Source organism: Branchiostoma lanceolatum, chromosome 5 (genome assembly GCF_035083965.1).
Source record: "Branchiostoma lanceolatum isolate klBraLanc5 chromosome 5, klBraLanc5.hap2, whole genome shotgun sequence".
NCBI lineage: Eukaryota > Metazoa > Chordata > Leptocardii > Amphioxiformes > Branchiostomatidae > Branchiostoma > Branchiostoma lanceolatum.
In genome coordinates this window covers 268,372-288,578 of record NC_089726.1, presented here as the reverse complement: position 1 = coordinate 288,578, position 20,207 = coordinate 268,372, and the positions used below count along the sequence as shown (strand labels likewise).

Below are 20,207 nucleotides of genomic sequence, written 5' to 3'. Positions count from 1 at the left end.
AGCCGCTGATTCGTCCCCTGTGCTGCTGACGCAACGAGACAGAAGCTAGGCGCGCATTTGTCCACCTTCCTTGTCCATATGTTGGCTGGGGGTCTCTTTGTTCTCCTTTGGCATGTTCCCACACACTACTACTAAAGTGGACTATAGAGGTAGGCATGCACGATACTGATGTTTTCTATTTACCGTACTGGCTTCACAGGGCAGAAACTAGCCGCTTATATACCGCTCATATACTAGCACTGGCTTCACAGGGCATAAGGTTGCACTTGTAATTATCGCCGCTAGAGGGCGTCAGCCATCAGTGGCTGATTTAGTGCTTGAGCACTGCTCTTGATTTCTATGAGTATGACAGAAGTAACGTTATTTACAAGCATAACTTAACAAAAACGACAGTGTGAGAGGAAAAAAAGGAGAAAATTCAACTTCTCAGTACACAACAGACCATTTATTAAGATAATCTTGTACTGTGTTAAATACTGAGGTACAGTCAAACCTGCCTAGGCGACCACCTTTTCAACGCGACCACCTGGCCATGGTGACCGCTTTTTCTCGGTCCCGAAAATTTTCCCCATAGGCACAAGCATTAAGCTGCCTGCCCAAGGCGACCACCTGTCCGCGACCGCGACCGCCACGAATTGGGACCGCACAGAGCACAATCCCTGCCCATGGCGGCCGCCCAATTTTCAAGCGTGTGGTGACATCGGATCATTTTGCTGTCGGATTTCACGGAAATGTTTTCAAGACTTTGAAGGACAAAAATAAGGACAAAAATACATGGAATAGCAATGTTATAGCATCGATTCCTCCATGAAGTATTTTAATAAAACGTTCCCCCTATAAATATTGTAAAGACAAATGTTTGTGATGTTGTTGTGCCTATCGTAATCTTATAGTTTACCGCAAACTCAGTTCGGTTTAAACTCAATTTTCAAAACGAATACGTAGTGCATGGCGTCAAAAGGTCAGATTTCGCAGAAACTACTATCTATTTCTTGTATTTTCAACAAAAATCTGTCTGTGTCTTACTAAATTCCGCCGAAAAATGACTTCGCGGCGGGCAAAACGTCGGGCGAGAAATATTGTTCCTTGGTCCCGACGCCATCTTGGATTTTGGCGCGGCCCGGATTTGGCGTACCGCTGACCTTTCTAAAACACGATGCTTTTGTGTATGAACATTTACGAATACTCTAATTATTAATTAGAATTAATATTCTTATTTTCGTTTTATTTCCATGAATCTCACAAACCTTTATTGGACGGTGTGCGTTCTGCTGCACTGACTTACCTTTCGATGCGGCGCGGCGCGACGAAATCACACCGTTCCGTTTTCATCTTAAGTTGTCAGATCGAAAACTTTTTGCCCCTTTTATCCAGCGGTCGGCGCCCCAAAAAGGCTTGGGTCAGCAGGTGTTTTCTAGGGATTTGTCTTGAGCCTTAAAACTTCGATGATGTGCGTGTGTGTGAGTGTGTACTATCTAATGTAACGTGTGAATGCGGGAGGGCGCTGCGATCATCGAGGCAACCATTGTTTTGTAGTCAAAATTATGACAAAAATTTATACGATGTAGCTGTATACAATTATTACGACGATAACGGAAAATGTAATTTTTGTAGGATCTTTCTGTCAATGAGAATTGAACCTGGTGGGGATCATGTTGTCTAAATTCACATAATTTTCCATCCATTTACGTACTGTATTGAAAACCTCGACCTGGAAACATGTGAGTGGAATCCTCTTCATGGCGACCACCTGTCCATCGCGACCGTTTTTGCTCGGTCCGCCGGGTGGTCGCCTTGGGCAGGTTTGACTGTATTTCGTTTTAGCCAATAAACCTTCATGCTATCAACATTCATTGACACACAAAATTGAATTCATACATTTTAACTGGTTGACATGAACATTACAGTCTAAAACCCAAATAGTATAACATTACAGTCTAAAACCCACAAAGTATACAGTACTGCATCAGATCTCACATACAATGTACAGAGCCACAGAATCTCAAAGCGAAACCAGTTCACTTGCAACTTGCTACTAGACCTTACTGTGGTGTAACATTACAGGACAGAGTGGTACAATACTGCACTATTACAGTGGAGCATGGTTCTTTTACATTTTGTCAACAAATCTGCAAAAATTCTGATACTTCACAGATAGTGCTTGGAGATATTCATATTCATATTGAAAATTGTATTATCTACTATCTAGTTCTGAATAATATCAGCACAAAGATACATTCTTGTCAACTGCAACACATTTTCTCGACTTGTACCTTTTTTTACTTAAAAACACAAACATACTTGGCAAAAGCTAGGCATTTTATGATCAAAATTGGCCTTTTAAATTTTTCAAACATTTATCAATTCAACAATGTTTTTGCTAGTGGCAGTCTTGAATGAAATGTCTAAACCAGAGGAATCTTTGATAACATCCTGCATGTCATGTTTATCATTTCCTGAGGAAAGCGACTTGCGGACTGCTTCTCCCTGAAGCATTAACTGACGCCTTGTAAAAGTCAAAATCTTAAGAAACAAATACAGGGAATATTCCACCAGCAAGACTTGAAACCTCATTCCCACCTGTCCAATAATCAGTACAAACTTAAGGCGCCTCCAATAAGCGACCTCAGCAGGATAAAAGTGGAGTAGGTTTTATGTGGGGGTCACGACACCAGCAAAAGCTGCATGTGTCCCACATGTATTGTACTGTTGCAATCTCAATAAAATCAAATGAAATCAAAGTAAACAACAGGTAACGTTATACAGCAACAAGTCGACAAGGAACACATCAAGGCGTACAAACCCATGTCTTGGTGCAGAAGGACTGGGTCTGCCATGTGATGTTGGAACACTAACTTAAAGGGAAATCTTAATAAAACAGACAAACAATGTTGGACCCTTGTTTACAGGACATTGCTGGCTTCTGTTAGTACATTTCATTTCATTTTCATCCATTCTACCATTAGATCACACCTTTGGTCCGTCACCTGTTTTGAGGGAGTCCCTGGATACATAAAGTCATTCCTGACCAAAACACAGTAATCTCTACACCCTCGGAGGAGGAGTAAGGTACCCAGTAGAACATTAACCGTTACTCCCATGTGATGCTTCTTACATGTAAAGTTGGTACATGTACATTGTACATGTTGTACATGGTAAAAAATTCAAATATGGCCAAAATTGTGTTGTCGGACCACACAAACACCGGAGTGTGTCTGTAACCTGATATCAGCCCAGTCTGTAACCTGATATCAGCCCAGTCTGTAACCTGATATCAGCCCAGTCTGTAACCTGATATCAGCCCAGCCTGTAACCTGATATCAGCCCAGTCTGTAACCTGATATCAGCCCAGCCTGTAACCTGATATCAGCCCAGTCTGTAACCTGATATCAGCCCAGTCTGTAACCTGATATCAGCCCAGTCTGTAACCTGATATCAGCCCAGTCTGTAACCTGATATCAGCCCAGCCTGTAACCTGATATCAGCCCAGTCTGTAACCTGATATCAGCCCAGCCTGTAACCTGATATCAGCCCAGTCTGTAACCTGATATCAGCCCAGTCTGTAACCTGATACTAGTCGACGTCAAAGTCGCTGTCGTCGTCCTGACTGTGGGACTGCTGCAGGGCGGTCGGCACGTCTGCTTTGGACTGCAGCAGGCCATGTCTACGGAGGGGGGGGGGGGGACAACGGTACAATATCTGTCAGAAACAGCACATGTACAATCTCTGAACCAAAAGTTCACAGCAAAATGTTTGTGCATTTTTTACTTCTAGCCTGGCGCTGTGTTTAACTGCAGATACATGTAAACATGGCTGATGAGTTTGTGTTCAAGTGTGATAGTGTATCAGCTCCTGTAATATCAGGAACTATCTGTATGATTATTTGATAGTGTCATTATCGGCGACACAGACAACTTACTCGACCAAGAAGGACTCCAGGTCTCCCGCGAAGAAGTCGTCCCCCAGCTGGTCGGTGATTCGCAGGAAGTTTGCGACCAGCTGCCCGCCTCGGTACGCTAGGATCGCCGGCAGGCCTTTCGATGTCTGGAAGGGAACATGATTTCATGATTCTGTTTTATCTATGAGCGTTGGACATTTGGTAGTAGTGGCTTGATTGTAGTTACGGTAACTGTAGTATCTATCATTTGATTATACTGCTGTAGTCGGCTAGTCTGGAAGGGGAAAAAGATGTGTGTGTTACGCCGAAGGGCGGTTATACCAGCTATACAGATACAGAAGATTTCTTTACGTTCATGATATCATTTGTGTTCCAACCAAAGCCTGTTTTGGTTATGTTATCTTAGTTTGAGATCTATAGCTACATTGTATTGTTGCCATAGAAATGAATGAATAAGAAAAAAGTGATGTACATGTTATAGATATGACTTAATGCTACAGACTGATTATTACTTGTTTTAAGAGCAGTCAATTCAGTACTAAAACATGACTATTGGGTAGGTTCTTAAGATGCACACAGGCTTCCTAAGATCTTTCCAGCTTTGAATGACTTAATTCCTATCCCTGCTCCCCACACCTGTTGAGACACTTACAAATGTCTGACTGACGTCCGCCTCCGACGACTGTATCCGGCAGAACTTCACCTGAGGAAGGGAGACAGACAGGTGTTAAAAAAACAGCAGGTACAAATTGTGTACACTTTCATACATGATAGCAGCTGGAGTTACTGTTACCTAAGTGTGTATCTTATTACCTGGATGTCAAGCCTTCATCGACAAGTTACATTTTTGTCTAGAAAAAATAGAAAGCTGCACATCTAAAACACAAAGCAGGCAGCTGTATGTTTTAAGATAGGAACTGCTTCACACTGCACACTCCAATGTAGCTATAAGACTAGTGAAGTTACGGCACACTTACAATACAATAAGTCTAAGAGCTGTCCTTACAAGCCAAGAAACACTGAACTTGGCTTAGAACAAATCCTTCTTCGTGTTTAACCCTTCAAAATCTCACCCGAGGATGGTCCTGAGCCAGGCACTGGAAGCAGCCGTTGACAGCGTCGCATCCTGGCACAAACTACAGGAGAGAGGAGGACAGAAGACGGTGTGAACGACATGTTACATCTGTGATAATCATTGTTTTCATCTAGACCCCTGGCTTCACTTGTCATCCTAATATCGTCAGCAAACCAAGACAGTAAGTTGCTGCGGGCTTAAAGGGCTCTGGGGTACAAGAATGACTGGAGGTTCTATGCAGAAATAGAACATCCTGGAGAGAGAGATGTCTACAGCCGCCATGCATCAAAATTGATGACTGAAGGAAAAACATTGATGATCGCAACTCACCTGTTCAAAGATGTGGATGATGATTAAGACATGTTTGTTCTCCGTGTCGATAGCATCGACATACTGGCTTCTCGTCAGGTCCAGAACATTTCCAAACGTCGGTCTGGAAAGAAGATGGAAAAAAGCAACATGAACATAGAGCCTGAAACGGGATACAAAAAGTCCAAATAGATTTTTGTCCGTCTGATCTTTTCCCCCGTCCACGCAGTGCAGCGGTAAGTAAGGGTTCCTTGGCTGGTTACAGACTTCCTCTACAAGGGACTCCTTGTCTATAACTGTCTTCAGTTGAAGATTTATCAAGGATCTTGACGAAATTCCTGCACTATAATCTCATCACTAAGGTCGGCTCAGTGATCTTTCCTACAGATGCTCATTGTATCTCAGCGATGACTACTCAGAAACTGGAGGCTTTCTGTTCGTGAGTAGTCATCTCCGAAATAAAATGAGCATCTTTAGGGATCATCATTAACCCGACCTTGGTGATGAAATTGATGAAACAAGAAATTGTACTTGAGATCTTCCCAACATAACAATCCCTACAGTATTTGGCGATGACTCTGACAATCCCTACAGTATGGCCATGACTCTAACAATCCTGACTCACAAACTGGAGGCTTTCTGCTGCATCTCCCGCAGACGCTGCTCTCGGTACCATCGGAGGAAATCCTCGTCAAGCTCAACATCCTCCTCCTCCTGTCCCTCCGTCTTCTCAGCATCATTCAGCTGCAGACAAATGTAACATGCTTATCACAAGTTCCTGTCTAAGGCTACACCAAGTAATTTTTATGGATGACGTCTGCGCGCGCATTGATATTGGTCTGTTCCCAGAAAAAAAAACAAGAAATTCCGCTTCCTGTAACTATGACCAAAGAGTTATGACAGTGCCGCAAATCAATGGGATATGGAAAGAAACAGGACAGGACAACAACTGCTGTTCAACTTCAACTGATTTATTCAAATTGTTGCTGTTTTCATGATGAATGAATTATGAAATAATTGTTAGTTGTTACACTGTGTTCTCTCATTCAATCTGTGTCCTAACGTGTCGTCGACTATTACATTTCAAATCTAGGCATCTTGTTTTTTCAGCCCTTCTTGTTTTTTTTTCGCGCTCTCGCATTAGATTTAGGGTCTCTAAAGGACGTCATCCATAAAAATTACTTGGTGCAGCCTAATATCCACAGACTCATCCATAGCAGCAAGATGAAGTGACTAATGACAATGACAAAGTGCGGCATGTTTGGGGCTTCTCTAGTTTTAAATGGTAATTCACTAGTATTCACAGGCCCTTACAGTATTGGTAGTAGCTAGAAGAATGCATATACTATGTATAGTGTACTAGTATATAGTGTTTACTCTTATCTAAGTGTATGTGATATCATAGAACTCCAGGAAGAATAGTGAAGTATCATGTACTGTCACTAATAGCATGGAGCTCTTTTAAACAGTTAACAGTGTTGACAGGAGTTGATGATGAAGGGTTGCAGTCCTGAGTATGATTGCCTCATTCCTGCAGGTGATGTTTACACCTGACAGGTAACAGACAGGTGTGGTTCTTACCTGACAGGTAACAGACAGGTGTGGTTCTTACCTCACTCCTGCAGGTGGGACAGGTGTGGTTCTTACCTCACTCCGGCAGGTGAGACAGGTGTGGTTCTTACCTCACTCCGGCAGGTGAAGGCGAGTTTCTTGACCAGAGCGACCTTCTCGGCCTGCTGCTCGGCCCGGCGCTCCGTCTCCAGCTGCTTGAACCGACGCCAGTCCTCCAGAACCCCCTTCGGCCCCGTCTGGAACACAGCAACTTTCACTTTCACTTCTCTTACCCTCCCCTCTAACCCAGTCCTCCAGAACCCCCTTCGGCCCCGTCTGGAACAAAACAACTTTCACTTTCACTTCTCTTACCCTCCCCTCTAACCCAGTCCTCCAGAACCCCCTTCGGCCCCGTCTGGAACAAAACAACTTTCACTTTCACTTCTCTTACCCTCCCCTCTAACCCAGTCCTCCAGAACCCCCTTCGGCCCCGTCTGGAACAAAACAACTTTCACTTTCACTTCTCTTACCCTCCCCTCTAACCCAGTCCTCCAGAACCCCCTTCGGCCCCGTCTGCAACAAAACAACTTTCACTTCCCACTAACCTGCAAGAACACTTTCACTTCTCTAACCCTCCCCTATAACCCAGTCCTACAGAGTCAACTTCGGCCCCATCTGTAACAAAATATCTCACCGCTATATATTTGATGTAGTTTTTGTGGCAGAGACTGCCATTCTCGTATAGGGCTGTTTAGCCATAGTCAGTGCTGTAGGGCTGATGTGAATTAGGATTTTACCATGGTCAATACTGACCGACGAAGGCCATTTAACATATATATATTTGAAGGCTTTGAGACTTCTTGCTTAGTTATAGCAGACAAAAAGACACAAACACATTCACTTCACTTTCTCCAGGTGATGTAAAAATGACATGTAGTATGATGTACCAGCGTAAAGTTTGGCGTCTCATACATACGTTCATGGCCTGGCCCTGAACATTAGAACATGTAACAGCGTAACTTTTGGTGTATCATACGTACGTTCGTGGCCTAGCCCTAAACATTAGAACATGTAGTACCAGCGTAACTTTTGGTGTACCATATGTACGTTCGTGGCCTAGCCCTAAACATTGGAACATGTACCAGCCTAACTTTTGGTGTATCATATGTACGTTCGTGGCCTGTCTCTGAACATTAGAACATGTAACAGCGTAACTTTTGGTGTATCATACGTACGTTCGTGGCCGCTGGTACATGTTCTAATGTTTAGGGCCCAAACATTAGAACATGTACCAGCGTAACTTTTGGCGTCTCATACGTACGTTCGTGGCCTGTCCCTGCCAGGCGTTGGGGTCCTGGCAGTACTCCGGGGCTGTCCCCGGTACAGGTGCCTGTCCCGTCTGGTCCATGTCCTTATCGCTGCAGGCACCCTCATCATCGGACGGCTCGTCCTCGCTGCTGCTGGCGTAGTACTGCGTCTTCAGGCCCAGCAGCTTGTCATCCAAGGTCGTCATCCTCAAGGTCAACACTGCCTCAGGCAGACAAGGTCAAAACAAGAACGTTGCCCTGGGTCGTGTGGGGTCACCTGGGTGGTGTGGGTCGTGTGGGGTCCTGAAGCGTTAGACAGGATATTAATGATGTTTATAGATTCACTAGTATATAATGAGGACTTCAATCATGTATCGAGTATCTTTAATGTCATATTTTGTGTAACTCCAGCAGGCCAATATAAGTTGCCATGAATAATTAAAAGCTCAAACACAAAGGAAAACATGACCTGTTTTCAACTCTACTTCATAACCATTCATTCAAACCAACGACAAACCAGCTTTGTGACATCGGAAGTCATCTCAAACCCACAGTTAATAATACAGGATCTCAGACTGTGTGAAGATTACCCCTACATAGGAGCAATCATGATGACATCACGGCGACACACAAAAGATTAATGTTAATTTGATCGGCTAATTCAAATGTTAATTAGTCATTTGATCTGCTAATTCAAATGTTGATTTGTGATCTAATCTACTAATGTCATTTTGCTGAAGGCAGTCGTTGAATATCCTGGATGTAAAGAAAAACAGCAATCGCTCAGCTTTACCCGACCTACAGACAATTTCTAACGGCATTTTGAGGATAAGTCGTGTCAAACATGACCATAAGTCACAGCAAGTCCGCCACCAAACATCTGGATGGAACGAACATTCCTCACTTTCACAGCATCATAATAAATTGTGGTTGCACCTCGGCGCTCTGCAGCTGTGACCGATGATAGGCCGCGCCTTGGTTCTTTTGCTAATAGTTTTTCTAAACTCAAGTTTAAAACGTTAGAAGAGCTTCTTAAGATACGACAGGTGTAATTTCCTTTCCTTACCGGCGTCAGACGGGCTGGTTCTAAGGAATCTTCAGCACAGCAACAAAACTGAGCTCTTCCCTCTGTCTCTCCCCACAAAAACACCGAGGCTTTCACTTCCGGGTTCAGCTCGCTTCCGGGTGGTCTCGCACCGGAGTTGTGTCAGGCGGACTTCCGGTCTGTGTTTGCCACACGGAGGTTCCGGGTTGGGCGGATTCTGCGGCGATGTCGTCACTCTGAGCTGCTGTAGGTGGCTTCTCCAAGCAGAGGTGTGGCGCTGGACTGTTTTGTGCGTCTCGTGCGGCGTTTCTACGTCTTCTAGGCCTGTGGGGCGAACAGAAAAACCTTGAAGACTCCATAAATCACTGCACTGAGACGCCGCTAAAATACGTGTAAACTGTCCAGCGTCACACATCTGCTTGGAGATTAGTGCGAGTAGTCAGGGGGTCTATTTTACCCGGCAGGGCTGTGATATAACTAACACTTGTTGTTGTTCTCTGTTAACATCTGAAGCTGTACATGTGTAATATATAATAATTAAAATTTAGAATGCTCACCCTATATATGGCTTAAATGTGGGATCCTCTATGTATATGTATAAAGACTGTCTTGTGGTGTGTTGGCTCGAGTCCCATCGTGTAAGTCTATGCATCAGACATGACCTCTTGTTTCCAGAAGGACCCCGGACGTTCAGCGACCACGGGCAAATCCCCCTGCAGACAAATCTGCCTCCAGACCCCCCTCCTCTGATACGACATACACCCCCCCCCCACCATGGAGCTGTCGCGGAACGTGGCCCTCCCACCGGTGCGCCCCCTGGCGGACTTCGTTGGCTCGGAGGCGCGGTTCGCGGTGCCGGATTACAAGGACCCCGTCCGCTGGAACAACCGCATCGTGAACAACCTGCTGTACTACCAGACCAACTACATCGCCGTGGCAACCGGCATCTTCATCCTCGCAGGGTAAGGACTGATGCATCATGGGTTATTTTCATGTTGATGCTACGCAGGTCAATATTGGAGGTCAGGCTGTGGTGCTGCAATGTTTGATCACATATTACTGGAAAAAAACCCTTGGATGTATCCGTGTTAACGTTCTTGCCAGGCGTAATGTACTGTTAACGTTGTTAATGTTACTCTGTTCACCATTTCTTCTTTGCCTGTTGTTGTTTACCTGTTGTTGTTTACCTGTTGTTGTTGTCCCAGACTGATGAACCCCCTGGCGATGCTGGTCGGCACGATGCTGGTTGCCGTGGTTATGCTGTTGTTTACCTGCTGTTGTTTGCCTGTTGTTGTTTACCTGTTGTTGTTGTCTCAGGCTGATGAACCCCCTGGCGATGCTGGTCGGCACGATGCTGGTTACCGTGGTGTTCGCGGCGTTCATCGCGCTGACTGAGAACCAGCGGCAGCTGCAGCGGTTCAAGAAGGACCACCCGACGGTCTGCGTGGCCGGCCTGCTCGCCGCCTGCTACTTCATCATGCGCACCTTCCAGCTGCTGCTCGTCTTCGTCTTCGGCATCACCCTGCCTCTGCTAGGTAAGGTCACCGCTAGGCATCGCCCTGCCTCTGCTAGGTAAGGTCACCGCTAGGCATCACCCTACCTCTGCTAGGTAAGGTCATGTTGCTAGGCATCACCCTGCCTCTGCTAGGTAAGGTCACCGCTAGGCATTACCCTGCTTCTGCTAGGTAAGGTCACCGCTAGGCATTACCCTGCCTCTGCTAGGTAAGGTCACCGATAGGCATCACCCTGCCTCTGCTAGGTAAGTTCACCGCTAGGCATCACCCTGCCTCTGCTAGGTAAGGTCACTGCTAGGCATCACCCTGCCTCTGCTAGGTAAGGTCACACATGCTAGGCATCACCCTGCCTCTGCTAGGTAAGGTCACTGCTAGGCATCACCCTGCCTCTGCTAGGTAAGGTCACCGCTAGGCATCACCCTGCCTCTGCTAGGTAAGGTCACACATGCTAGGCATCACCCTGCCTCTGCTAGGTAAGGTCACTGCTAGGCATCACCCTGCCTCTGCTAGGTAAGTTCACCGCTAGGCATCACCCTGCCTCTGCTAGGTAAGGTCACTGCTAGGCATCACCCTGCCTCTGCTAGGTAAGGTCACCGCTAGGCATCACCCTGCCTCTGCTAGGTAAGGTCACACATGCTAGGCATCACCCTGTCTCTGCTAGGTAAGGTCACTGCTAGGCATCACCCTACCTCTGCTAGGTAAGGTCATGTTTCTAGGCATCACCCTGCCTCTGCTAGGTAAGGTCACCGCTAGGCATCACCCTGCCTCTGTTAGGTAATGTCATATTGCTAGGCATCATCCCACATCTGCTAGGTAGGGTCAGCTCGGGTAACGGGAAAACCCTGTATAGCGGTGCACGCACCAGTTCTTCCGCGACAGTGGTCCATGGTAGTCCGCGACAAAAAAGGGACGAAAGGGTTTCGAGGGTCTGGGTTTGAGTTCACATTTCTCAAAATGTGCTTCGAACTGACATTAGATACTAACATGGCCGAAAAGCGCATGAATTGGTGTGTTTTGGGTGGAAATTGCGTTTCGATCCGAGCCTTACTTCCGGATATCCATACGCGTTGAAGGTAAACTGCCCAGTCGACCCCGATTGACCTTTGTTGCGTTCTTTCGGCCGTGTTGCATCGTGCATTACCTCGCGCGTCGGGTTATTGTGAAAATCACAGTGGTAGGATTTTCTTTATAATGGGCTTGATTATACCTTGGAGTTTTCTCTTTCTGACACTAACAGTCATTTTCGTGTCAAAAAATTTTGTGATGTATTTAGTTCCACGGGAAAATGCCAAATTTTGCGCCTCATTTTTGACGGAAAAATACTTTTTCCCTCTTATATTTACTAACATTACAAAGGTTGAAGAAACCGAAAGTCGGGTTTCCTTGTAGCTAGAGGGATAGCCTTCATTCCCATTCACAGTTGTTTTGGCTCAGAAGTATTTCCTGGAAGAGACGGTCGCTAGACTTAGGGGTGTGCAAACTCGAATTGAGACCCAAAATAAACTAGGGGGTGCCCCCTTTAAAGGAGATCTACTGGAAAAAATAGCAGCAAAGAAAGCCAACAAATTGCATTTTCCCCATGAGAGTGTGTCCCCCGACCCAACCGTAGCGAAAAAATTATGATTTCGAGAGTTTTGATATGATTATACGATGTCATATAATTAGCTGATTTGCCCCCCTCCCCATGCCCCCCCCCCTCCAACACGGCCATACAGACTTCAAAGTGGGTATGCTGAACATCAATGACGTAGTATTTACCCAAATATTGCTTTTTTGCATCGCCCTAACACTGGGGCACTGGAATATTGCATATTTACGTTTGATAGTGGCTTCTTCGTCAAGTAGGAGACGTTTTTCAATGAAAAAAGGCCCCGATGACGTCATTCTCGTACTTTCCTGCCCAATTCAGTGTCAAGTTCGCTGTCGCGCTAGTTTACAACATTCAGGCAAAAAAGTCATACAAATCAGAAGGTACATCCCTAGGCTTGTTAATCGCACCGAGACCGACACCAATCTGTAAGGCCTTTTCTCAGCAGATGCCCTTTTATGCCTTCATAGCTGTTAGAAGTGCAGCTCAGACCCCCACCCTAACCACAGGTAACTCATTTAACTTCGTTTTTTTACAAAACAACATGGATCTGGGCCGCGGAAACACTTGGGCAAGAAGGCTAGGTCTATTCTCTATCAGTTAACGCCAAAAATAAGAACTTAAACGGCTAGCCGTAGAAGTACGGAACTTAAAACGGCACCGTTCTCACTTGAAAAGATAGGCTAGTGAAAGTCATTGTGACGTCATGAAGTCAACTACGTTCTAGGCGGTATGTAGCGTTTATTCCGGTCAGAAATAGAAGAAAAGTCTACTCTATCGCAAGTGCGCCCCACTGACATTCCTTTCAACGGCAAGACTTGTTCATTTAGCGTGAATTCACGGACAAAATCATCTTCAAGTGGAAGCTACCATTGTGACGTAATTGCGATTATGCGCCTTGAATGGTACCACCGCCCAGAGGGGCAAAATCAGCATTCCGACACGGCAACTTTCAACCACCTGTAACTCAAGAACGCAAAGTCGCAAACAAGTCAAACTTCGCATGCTGATAGGGGATACCTTGTTAAAGTCATATATGATATCAATTATGATTTGCATATATTTAAAGGAGATCTACTGGAAAAAATAGCAGCAAAGAAAGCCAACAAATTGCATTTTCCCCATGAGAGTGTGTCCCCCGACCCAACCGTAGCGAAAAAATTATGATTTCGAGAGTTTTGATATGATTATACGATGTCATATAATTAGCTGATTTGCCCCCCTCCCCATGCCCCCCCCCTCCAACACGGCCATACAGACTTCAAAGTGGGTATGCTGAACATCAATGACGTAGTATTTACCCAAATATTGCTTTTTTGCATCGCCCTAACACTGGGGCACTGGAATATTGCATATTTACGTTTGATAGTGGCTTCTTCGTCAAGTAGGAGACGTTTTTCAATGAAAAAAGGCCCCGATGACGTCATTCTCGTACTTTCCTGCCCAATTCAGTGTCAAGTTCGCTGTCGCGCTAGTTTACAACATTCAGGCAAAAAAGTCATACAAATCAGAAGGTACATCCCTAGGCTTGTTAATCGCACCGAGACCGACACCAATCTGTAAGGCCTTTTCTCAGCAGATGCCCTTTTATGCCTTCATAGCTGTTAGAAGTGCAGCTCAGACCCCCACCCTAACCACAGGTAACTCATTTAACTTCGTTTTTTTACAAAACAACATGGATCTGGGCCGCGGAAACACTTGGGCAAGAAGGCTAGGTCTATTCTCTATCAGTTAACGCCAAAAATAAGAACTTAAACGGCTAGCCGTAGAAGTACGGAACTTAAAACGGCACCGTTCTCACTTGAAAAGATAGGCTAGTGAAAGTCATTGTGACGTCATGAAGTCAACTACGTTCTAGGCGGTATGTAGCGTTTATTCCGGTCAGAAATAGAAGAAAAGTCTACTCTATCGCAAGTGCGCCCCACTGACATTCCTTTCAACGGCAAGACTTGTTCATTTAGCGTGAATTCACGGACAAAATCATCTTCAAGTGGAAGCTACCATTGTGACGTAATTGCGATTATGCGCCTTGAATGGTACCACCGCCCAGAGGGGCAAAATCAGCATTCCGACACGGCAACTTTCAACCACCTGTAACTCAAGAACGCAAAGTCGCAAACAAGTCAAACTTCGCATGCTGATAGGGGATACCTTGTTAAAGTCATATATGATATCAATTATGATTTGCATATATTAACGGTGCACGCACCAGTTCTTCCGCGACAGTGGTCCATGGTAGTCCGCGACAAAAAAGGGACGAAAGGGTTTCGAGGGTCTGGGTTTGAGTTCACATTTCTCAAAATGTGCTTCGAACTGACATTAGATACTAACATGGCCGAAAAGCGCATGAATTGGTGTGTTTTGGGTGGAAATTGCGTTTCGATCCGAGCCTTACTTCCGGATATCCATACGCGTTGAAGGTAAACTGCCCAGTCGACCCCGATTGACCTTTGTTGCGTTCTTTCGGCCGTGTTGCATTACCTCGCGCGTCGGGTTATTGTGAAAATCACAGTGGTAGGATTTTCTTTATAATGGGCTTGATTATACCTTGGAGTTTTCTCTTTCTGACACTAACAGTCATTTTCGTGTCAAAAAATTTTGTGATGTATTTAGTTCCACGGGAAAATGCCAAATTTTGCGCCTCATTTTTGACGGAAAAATACTTTTTCCCTCTTATATTTACTAACATTACAAAGGTTGAAGAAACCGAAAGTCGGGTTTCCTTGTAGCTAGAGGGATAGCCTTCATTCCCATTCACAGTTGTTTTGGCTCAGAAGTATTTCCTGGAAGAGACGGTCGCTAGACTTAGGGGTGTGCAAACTCGAATTGAGACCCAAAATAAACTAGGGGGTGCCCCCATAGGTACCGGTACCCGTATAGGTACCCGTATAGGTATACCGGTATACCCCATTTGGGGCCCCAACAAGTCAGGATACACGCTATGACGGCCGTTATATGGGGCATCCAGCGGGCTGTTTTTTACGGTCTCCACATTGGTAGCGAGTGTAGGAGCCCCGGTAGAACTAGGATGGCACCCAGACTACTTTCAACTAAACCCGTTCTGAAATGGTTTAATACGGAAAATCTACAGGAAATGCCTCACGCTAAAGACAGAGACCGAGCACGGCATATTCAGACAAACCACGCCGAATGGCCGTAATGTTTGTGTCGCAATAAGTGGTTACTTTCCGTCTAAGCGGCTAGTTAGCACATGTGTCATGGCGGACCTTCCGTGCATCGGAGAACCGGGCGTTTCCCGTAGGTTTTACGCAGGCTTACTGGCAGCTCCAGCCAAACAGATCATGAGTATTGCATCTGAAGATAATGAAAACCGGAAACTTTAAGGCTGATAGTTTTAGTGTCTTTTCTATTTCTTTTCAGAACAGGTTTAGTTGAAAGGTCTCCGAGATCGGTGCTCGCACGTTCTGATAGGCGCGCGCTCCGTACGAACTTCGCAAATTCCATATTTTCCAAAACTCTGTCCTTCATAGAAATCAAAAATATCGCAAGATATGATTGTTCAGTTATTTTCTGACCAAGTATAGTCAACTGTTTGTGTCTTATATCAATGTGCCAATAGCGTGTTTTCTGGCTTGTTGGGGCCCCAAATGGGGTATACCGGTATACCTATACGGGTACCTATACGGGTACGGGTACCTATACAGGGTTTTCCCCTTACCCCTGCTGGGTAAGCTCACACATGCTAGGTAAGCTCACATCTGCTAGGTAAGGTCACATTGCTAGGCACCACACTGCCTCTGCTAGGTAAGGTCACCTCTGCTAGGTAAGGTCACCTCTGCTAGGTAAGGTCACCTCTGCTAGGTAAGGTCTTTGGCAGAGTCCTGTAGTAGCGAAGGTAGTAAACAGTTATTTGTTTGTTTGTTTCCTGTCCAGTTGTCCTTGTGCACGCCTCTATGCGGATGCGAAACCTGAAGAACAAGCTGAGTAACAAGGTGGAGTCGATCGGCATCAAGCGCACGCCGATGGGCATCCTGCTGGAGGCGCTGGGGCAGGAACAGGAGGCGGGGTCCTGAGCAGCGCCCCCTAGCAGGTCCTGTCAGTACTGCATTACCGATGGGCATCCTGCTGGAGGCGCTCGGGCAGGAGCAGGAGGCCGGGTCCTGAGCAGCGCCCTCTAGCAGGACCTGTCAGTACTGCAGTGCCGATGGGCATCCTGCTGGAGGCGCTGGGGCAGGAGCAGGAGGCCGGGTCCTGAGCAGCGCCCCCTAGCAGGACCTGTCAGTACTGCAGTACCGATGGGCATCCTGCTGGAGGCGCTCGGGCAGGAGCAGGAGGCCAGGTCCTGAGCAGCGCCCCCTAGCAGGACCTGTCAGTACTGCAGTACCGATGGGCATCCTGCTGGAGGCGCTCGGGCAGGAGCAGGAGGCCGGGTCCTGAGCAGCGCCCCCTAGCAGGACCTGTCAGTACTGCAGTACCGATGGGATCCTGCTGGAGGCGCTCGGGCAGGAGCAGGAGGCCGGGTCCTGAGCAGCGCCCCCTAGCAGGACCTGTCAGTACTGCAGCAACTGAACAGTTAACACAATATCATACAATAGAAAATTCATCTGTCTTGGTACAGTACAATATTATTAAGTTTTAACAGAAAAGAATGGTGACTGGCTGAATTTTTGTCTTCCTCGGGTTATTGACTGACTTGCACTGATGTTTGGTAAGTCTGATGTCAGGAGTGGGTCACTGCAAGAGGTCACACCTCCTAACATCAGTGCATGTCAGGGGAAGTGGGGGGGAATATCTGACGATTTTGGATACGGCCGAAAATTGAACTGGACTCTTGTCATCGTTAGATTAAGTTAACAACTTTCAGTACAATTATAGAATTTCAGTTGTGATGGGAAAAAGTGAAACAATCATGCTGAGCTGCTTGAACAGATAGAAATTCAGAACTGCTCATTTTCAGAAGACTGAGCCTGGGCACCACCTGGCAAAACCTTTTGGTACTGCAGCCACATCTAGGCTCATGTGGATTCCCATTTTGAGTGTCATACTTTGTAAACAAAAGTTAACCATTACAAATGAAACAAACATCTTTAACCGACAACGATTCAAGTTTGTCTTGTAAAGAAAAATACAGAATTCTCCTTTTGGATATAAGTTGTGACATTCAACCTTTAGAACTCATTGTCTTAGAATTCTATAATATGATATATGATGTACCGCTACGCTCCCAGATTTCTGTAAGGTGTAGTTAGTGTGGAAGGTGCTGCTTTAGGTGACAAATTGTAGCTTTGCTCAACCCTAAATGTCTGTGTGTCTGCGTCGCATGTGTCATTTGTTTTGCCGTAAGTTGTTGCCAATTCTCCATGTTGGGGCAGAGACCTGACATATGTATCAATAATGTATCTGTATATCCAGTGTTGCAATATAATAAAGTTTATTCCTGTGGCGTTAAGTACAGCTGTCTGGATGGTCCTTTCCAAGCAGAGTTGTCTCCTTAACTAGCTTCTATACAAGTCAGGCTTTTGGGGGGCTTAAAATGAGCTCTTCTCTAATGGCATACCAGTTCTGATCCAGGTTTCTTGTGGGTTTTATGGAGGTGACTAATGTGTATGAGGAACCAAATACAAGCAAAAGTGATACTAGTAGTATGCCATCAGAAAAAAGGCACATTAATCTATATAAGCCCCCCTCCCAAAAGCCTGATTTGTAGAGCCTGCTACGGAGGCTAGGTTTCTTCATCAAGTTTTTCTCTCTCTCTCTCTATCCAGTTTTACGTCTTTTGTTCCCCCATCATCTGGGGGTTAGACGTGCTTGCACATGGATGGGGAAGCCCCAGAACTCCTCATCAAGTGCAAGTCTTTTTTTGTAGCAAGAGTTTTTACGGCTGGATGCCCTTCCTAACGCCAACCCAAACCCTATTGCTGGGCTTAGGACATGGGAAATACGTGTTTCTCCATAACCAAACCCTTTGCAATATATTTACAGGGCTTCAATATTACAACAAAGTTCATGCTTCTTTATGCAGGCACAGTCCCTCTCTCCAACTTAACATGTCTGAAATATGTAATACAGAATAAATCAAGCATCTGGGTAAATTCTCTTAAGACTTGTCAGATAGCATCGGATTCGACTATCTTTTATCAGTGACTGAGAATGAATATTCTCTGTCACTGATAAACTATCTGAAATATCTGCCTCTTTACAGAATGTATCCAGTTGGTTGACCTTAATTACCTTCGCGACGAATGGTTTCGTCGAGTAGGTTATTCGATGGTGCTTGTCTGTGTGTCTGTTAGTGAACAGAATAAGTCGAGAACGCCTGGATGGTTTGTTGTCGTAGTTGGTGTGTCGGTGTGTATGTGGCAAATCTCAAGATGATTAGATTTTGGGCGAAGTGTTTTGCATAATTAACGAGAAAAGTGTAAAAATGTGTTCAATTGTATGCTTTACTATGCGTTCTGGTTGCGACGTGTGGGCTGTATTGTTTCAGGGGATATTGATACGGGTAGATGGGGGGCAAAGTTGGTCATGAGGGGTCATGAGGGGTCATGAGGCAGGCAGGAAACGTCAGTTACATGTACTGCCAGGGACAAATTGGCTATCAGCCAGCTGTAGGGCAGATACAAGAGATAGGCTTGCCCATATAGGCAGTAATGCTTTAAAGCACTAAAACAAGGGCTCAGAAAAGGATTCACCTTAATTGCAAGCCCCAAAAATTCTTATGCACCAGAAAGCCACATCTGTCTACTTTAGAATCATGCAAAGAAAATAGACAGTTGACCAGCTCGTTCTCTCGTAACAGCTGACAGACGAAAACAATCGTCAACTTTGACCTACTCCCAGCCTGGAAGAGTCCACTCGGAGCATGTGAAACCAAACCACAAAGATATCTCCTTACACCAATTAAAAGACTGAAACATACAAATTTTGACCAAAGTTGGATATACACGGCCTTATATGAGTAAGAACAGTCATTAATGCAGTGCCACAGCATGGGAATACCGAGCATGTCTGTGTGTCTGTTAGTGAACACGATAAGTCGAGAATTCTTGGAAGGATTGTCTTGGTATTTGGTATGTTGGTAGGTCTCGATGAAACCTGAAAATGATTAGATTTTGGGCCCCCTATCGGCTTGTTACGGTACTGCAGCGGAACTTCCTGTTATGATATCTCGTGTTGTGGACATGCTATGGAACTGATTTTTGAGTGGTAGATAGCTCGTTGGGCAGAGAGTAAGTGGTATAGGTTTGGGCCCCCTAGCAACTTTTTTGGAACTGCAGGGGTAGGTTTTGCTTCAGACTTTGAAAGGGAATAACTCAAGAAGGGCTTGATGGAAGGTCATGATTTTTTGCATGTACATAGCTTGAGCGATGATGTACATGATTGGATACTTATTATGCAAATCAGTAACTAATTTGCTTAATTAATGAGGAAAGTTTATACATTCATCAATTTCCATGATAGGACTCGCAAACATGTGACATATGTAACTGAGGAAGAGAGAAATATTAATAGATATCAGCTATGCAAATGAGAACCTCATTTACATAATTAATGAGAAAATAATATAACTCGAGATGGGCTTGATGGATGGTCATGATTTTTGGTATGTAGATAGCTTATGTGATGCTTTGTATGATTGGATGATAATTATGCAAATCAGATTATAATTAATGAGGCAATTTTAAAAACCTGCTGTGTTCCATGATATGACTATTCAAATATGTGACATTTGTAACTGAGGAAGAGAGGAATGTCAATAGATAGAAATTATGCAAATGTAGGCCTAATTTGCATAATTCATGAGAAACTACTATCATTCCATACTAGTAAATAACGGCAATTTCATACTTGTTGCATTTAGAAGTTGTGTGAATGTGAACACCATTGAATCAAATTATGCTAATAAGGAGCTTATTTGCTTTATTGATGAAAAATGTTAGCATAACCTTCTTTGTTAAG

At 45.0% G+C, this 20,207-nt stretch overlaps 2 protein-coding genes across 6 annotated transcripts; one reads left to right on the top strand and one right to left on the bottom strand.

Moving 5' to 3' along the window:
* Window positions 1-1,926: 1,926 nt before the first annotated feature.
* Window positions 1,927-9,290, bottom strand: LOC136434306 (phosducin-like protein). Of its 2 annotated transcripts, none has more exons than XM_066427034.1 (9): window positions 9,207-9,290; window positions 8,155-8,360; window positions 6,965-7,090; window positions 5,908-6,026; window positions 5,304-5,406; window positions 4,972-5,034; window positions 4,551-4,601; window positions 3,920-4,044; window positions 1,927-3,664 (listed from the first exon to the last, which is right to left on the bottom strand). In XM_066427034.1, the coding sequence occupies exons 2-9, from the start codon at window positions 8,344-8,346 to the stop codon at window positions 3,574-3,576; spliced, it is 870 nt and encodes a 289-aa protein (XP_066283131.1). In that variant the 5' UTR covers window positions 8,347-8,360; window positions 9,207-9,290; the 3' UTR covers window positions 1,927-3,573. The 2 variants fall into 2 exon arrangements, with proteins under 2 accessions (XP_066283131.1, XP_066283130.1); XM_066427033.1 differs by having other exon boundaries at window positions 8,155-8,443; window positions 9,207-9,273.
* Window positions 9,291-9,313: 23 nt separating this feature from the next.
* LOC136434307 (PRA1 family protein 3-like) lies at window positions 9,314-17,697 on the top strand. 4 transcript variants are annotated; one of them, XM_066427035.1, is made up of 4 exons: window positions 9,314-9,431; window positions 9,861-10,147; window positions 10,503-10,720; window positions 16,182-17,697. In XM_066427035.1, the coding sequence occupies exons 2-4, from the start codon at window positions 9,960-9,962 to the stop codon at window positions 16,319-16,321; spliced, it is 546 nt and encodes a 181-aa protein (XP_066283132.1). In that variant the 5' UTR covers window positions 9,314-9,431; window positions 9,861-9,959; the 3' UTR covers window positions 16,322-17,697. The 4 variants fall into 4 exon arrangements, with proteins under 4 accessions (XP_066283132.1, XP_066283134.1, XP_066283136.1 ...); XM_066427037.1 differs by having other exon boundaries at window positions 9,325-9,454; XM_066427039.1 differs by having other exon boundaries at window positions 9,339-9,431; window positions 9,864-10,147.
* The last annotated feature ends 2,510 nt before the right edge of the window (window positions 17,698-20,207 follow it).

Bases quoted from the DNA above. Each gene is read 5' to 3' on its own strand.
- LOC136434306 (XM_066427034.1), bottom strand. From the start codon at position 8,346: ATGACGACCTTGGATGACAAGCTGCTGGGCCTGAAGACGCAGTACTAC. The intron at 5,407-5,907 runs GTGAGTCAGGAT...TCTTCTTTCCAG, and splicing joins CAGCAGAAAGCCTCCAGTTT to ACCGACGTTTGGAAATGTTC. The intron at 4,602-4,971 runs GTGAGATTTTGA...TCCCTTCCTCAG, and splicing joins TGGCTCAGGACCATCCTCGG to GTGAAGTTCTGCCGGATACA.
- LOC136434307 (XM_066427035.1), top strand. From the start codon at position 9,960: ATGGAGCTGTCGCGGAACGTGGCCCTCCCACCGGTGCGCCCCCTGGCG. The intron at 10,148-10,502 runs GTAAGGACTGAT...TTGTTGTCTCAG, and splicing joins GGCATCTTCATCCTCGCAGG to GCTGATGAACCCCCTGGCGA. The intron at 10,721-16,181 runs GTAAGGTCACCG...TTTCCTGTCCAG, and splicing joins CATCACCCTGCCTCTGCTAG to TTGTCCTTGTGCACGCCTCT.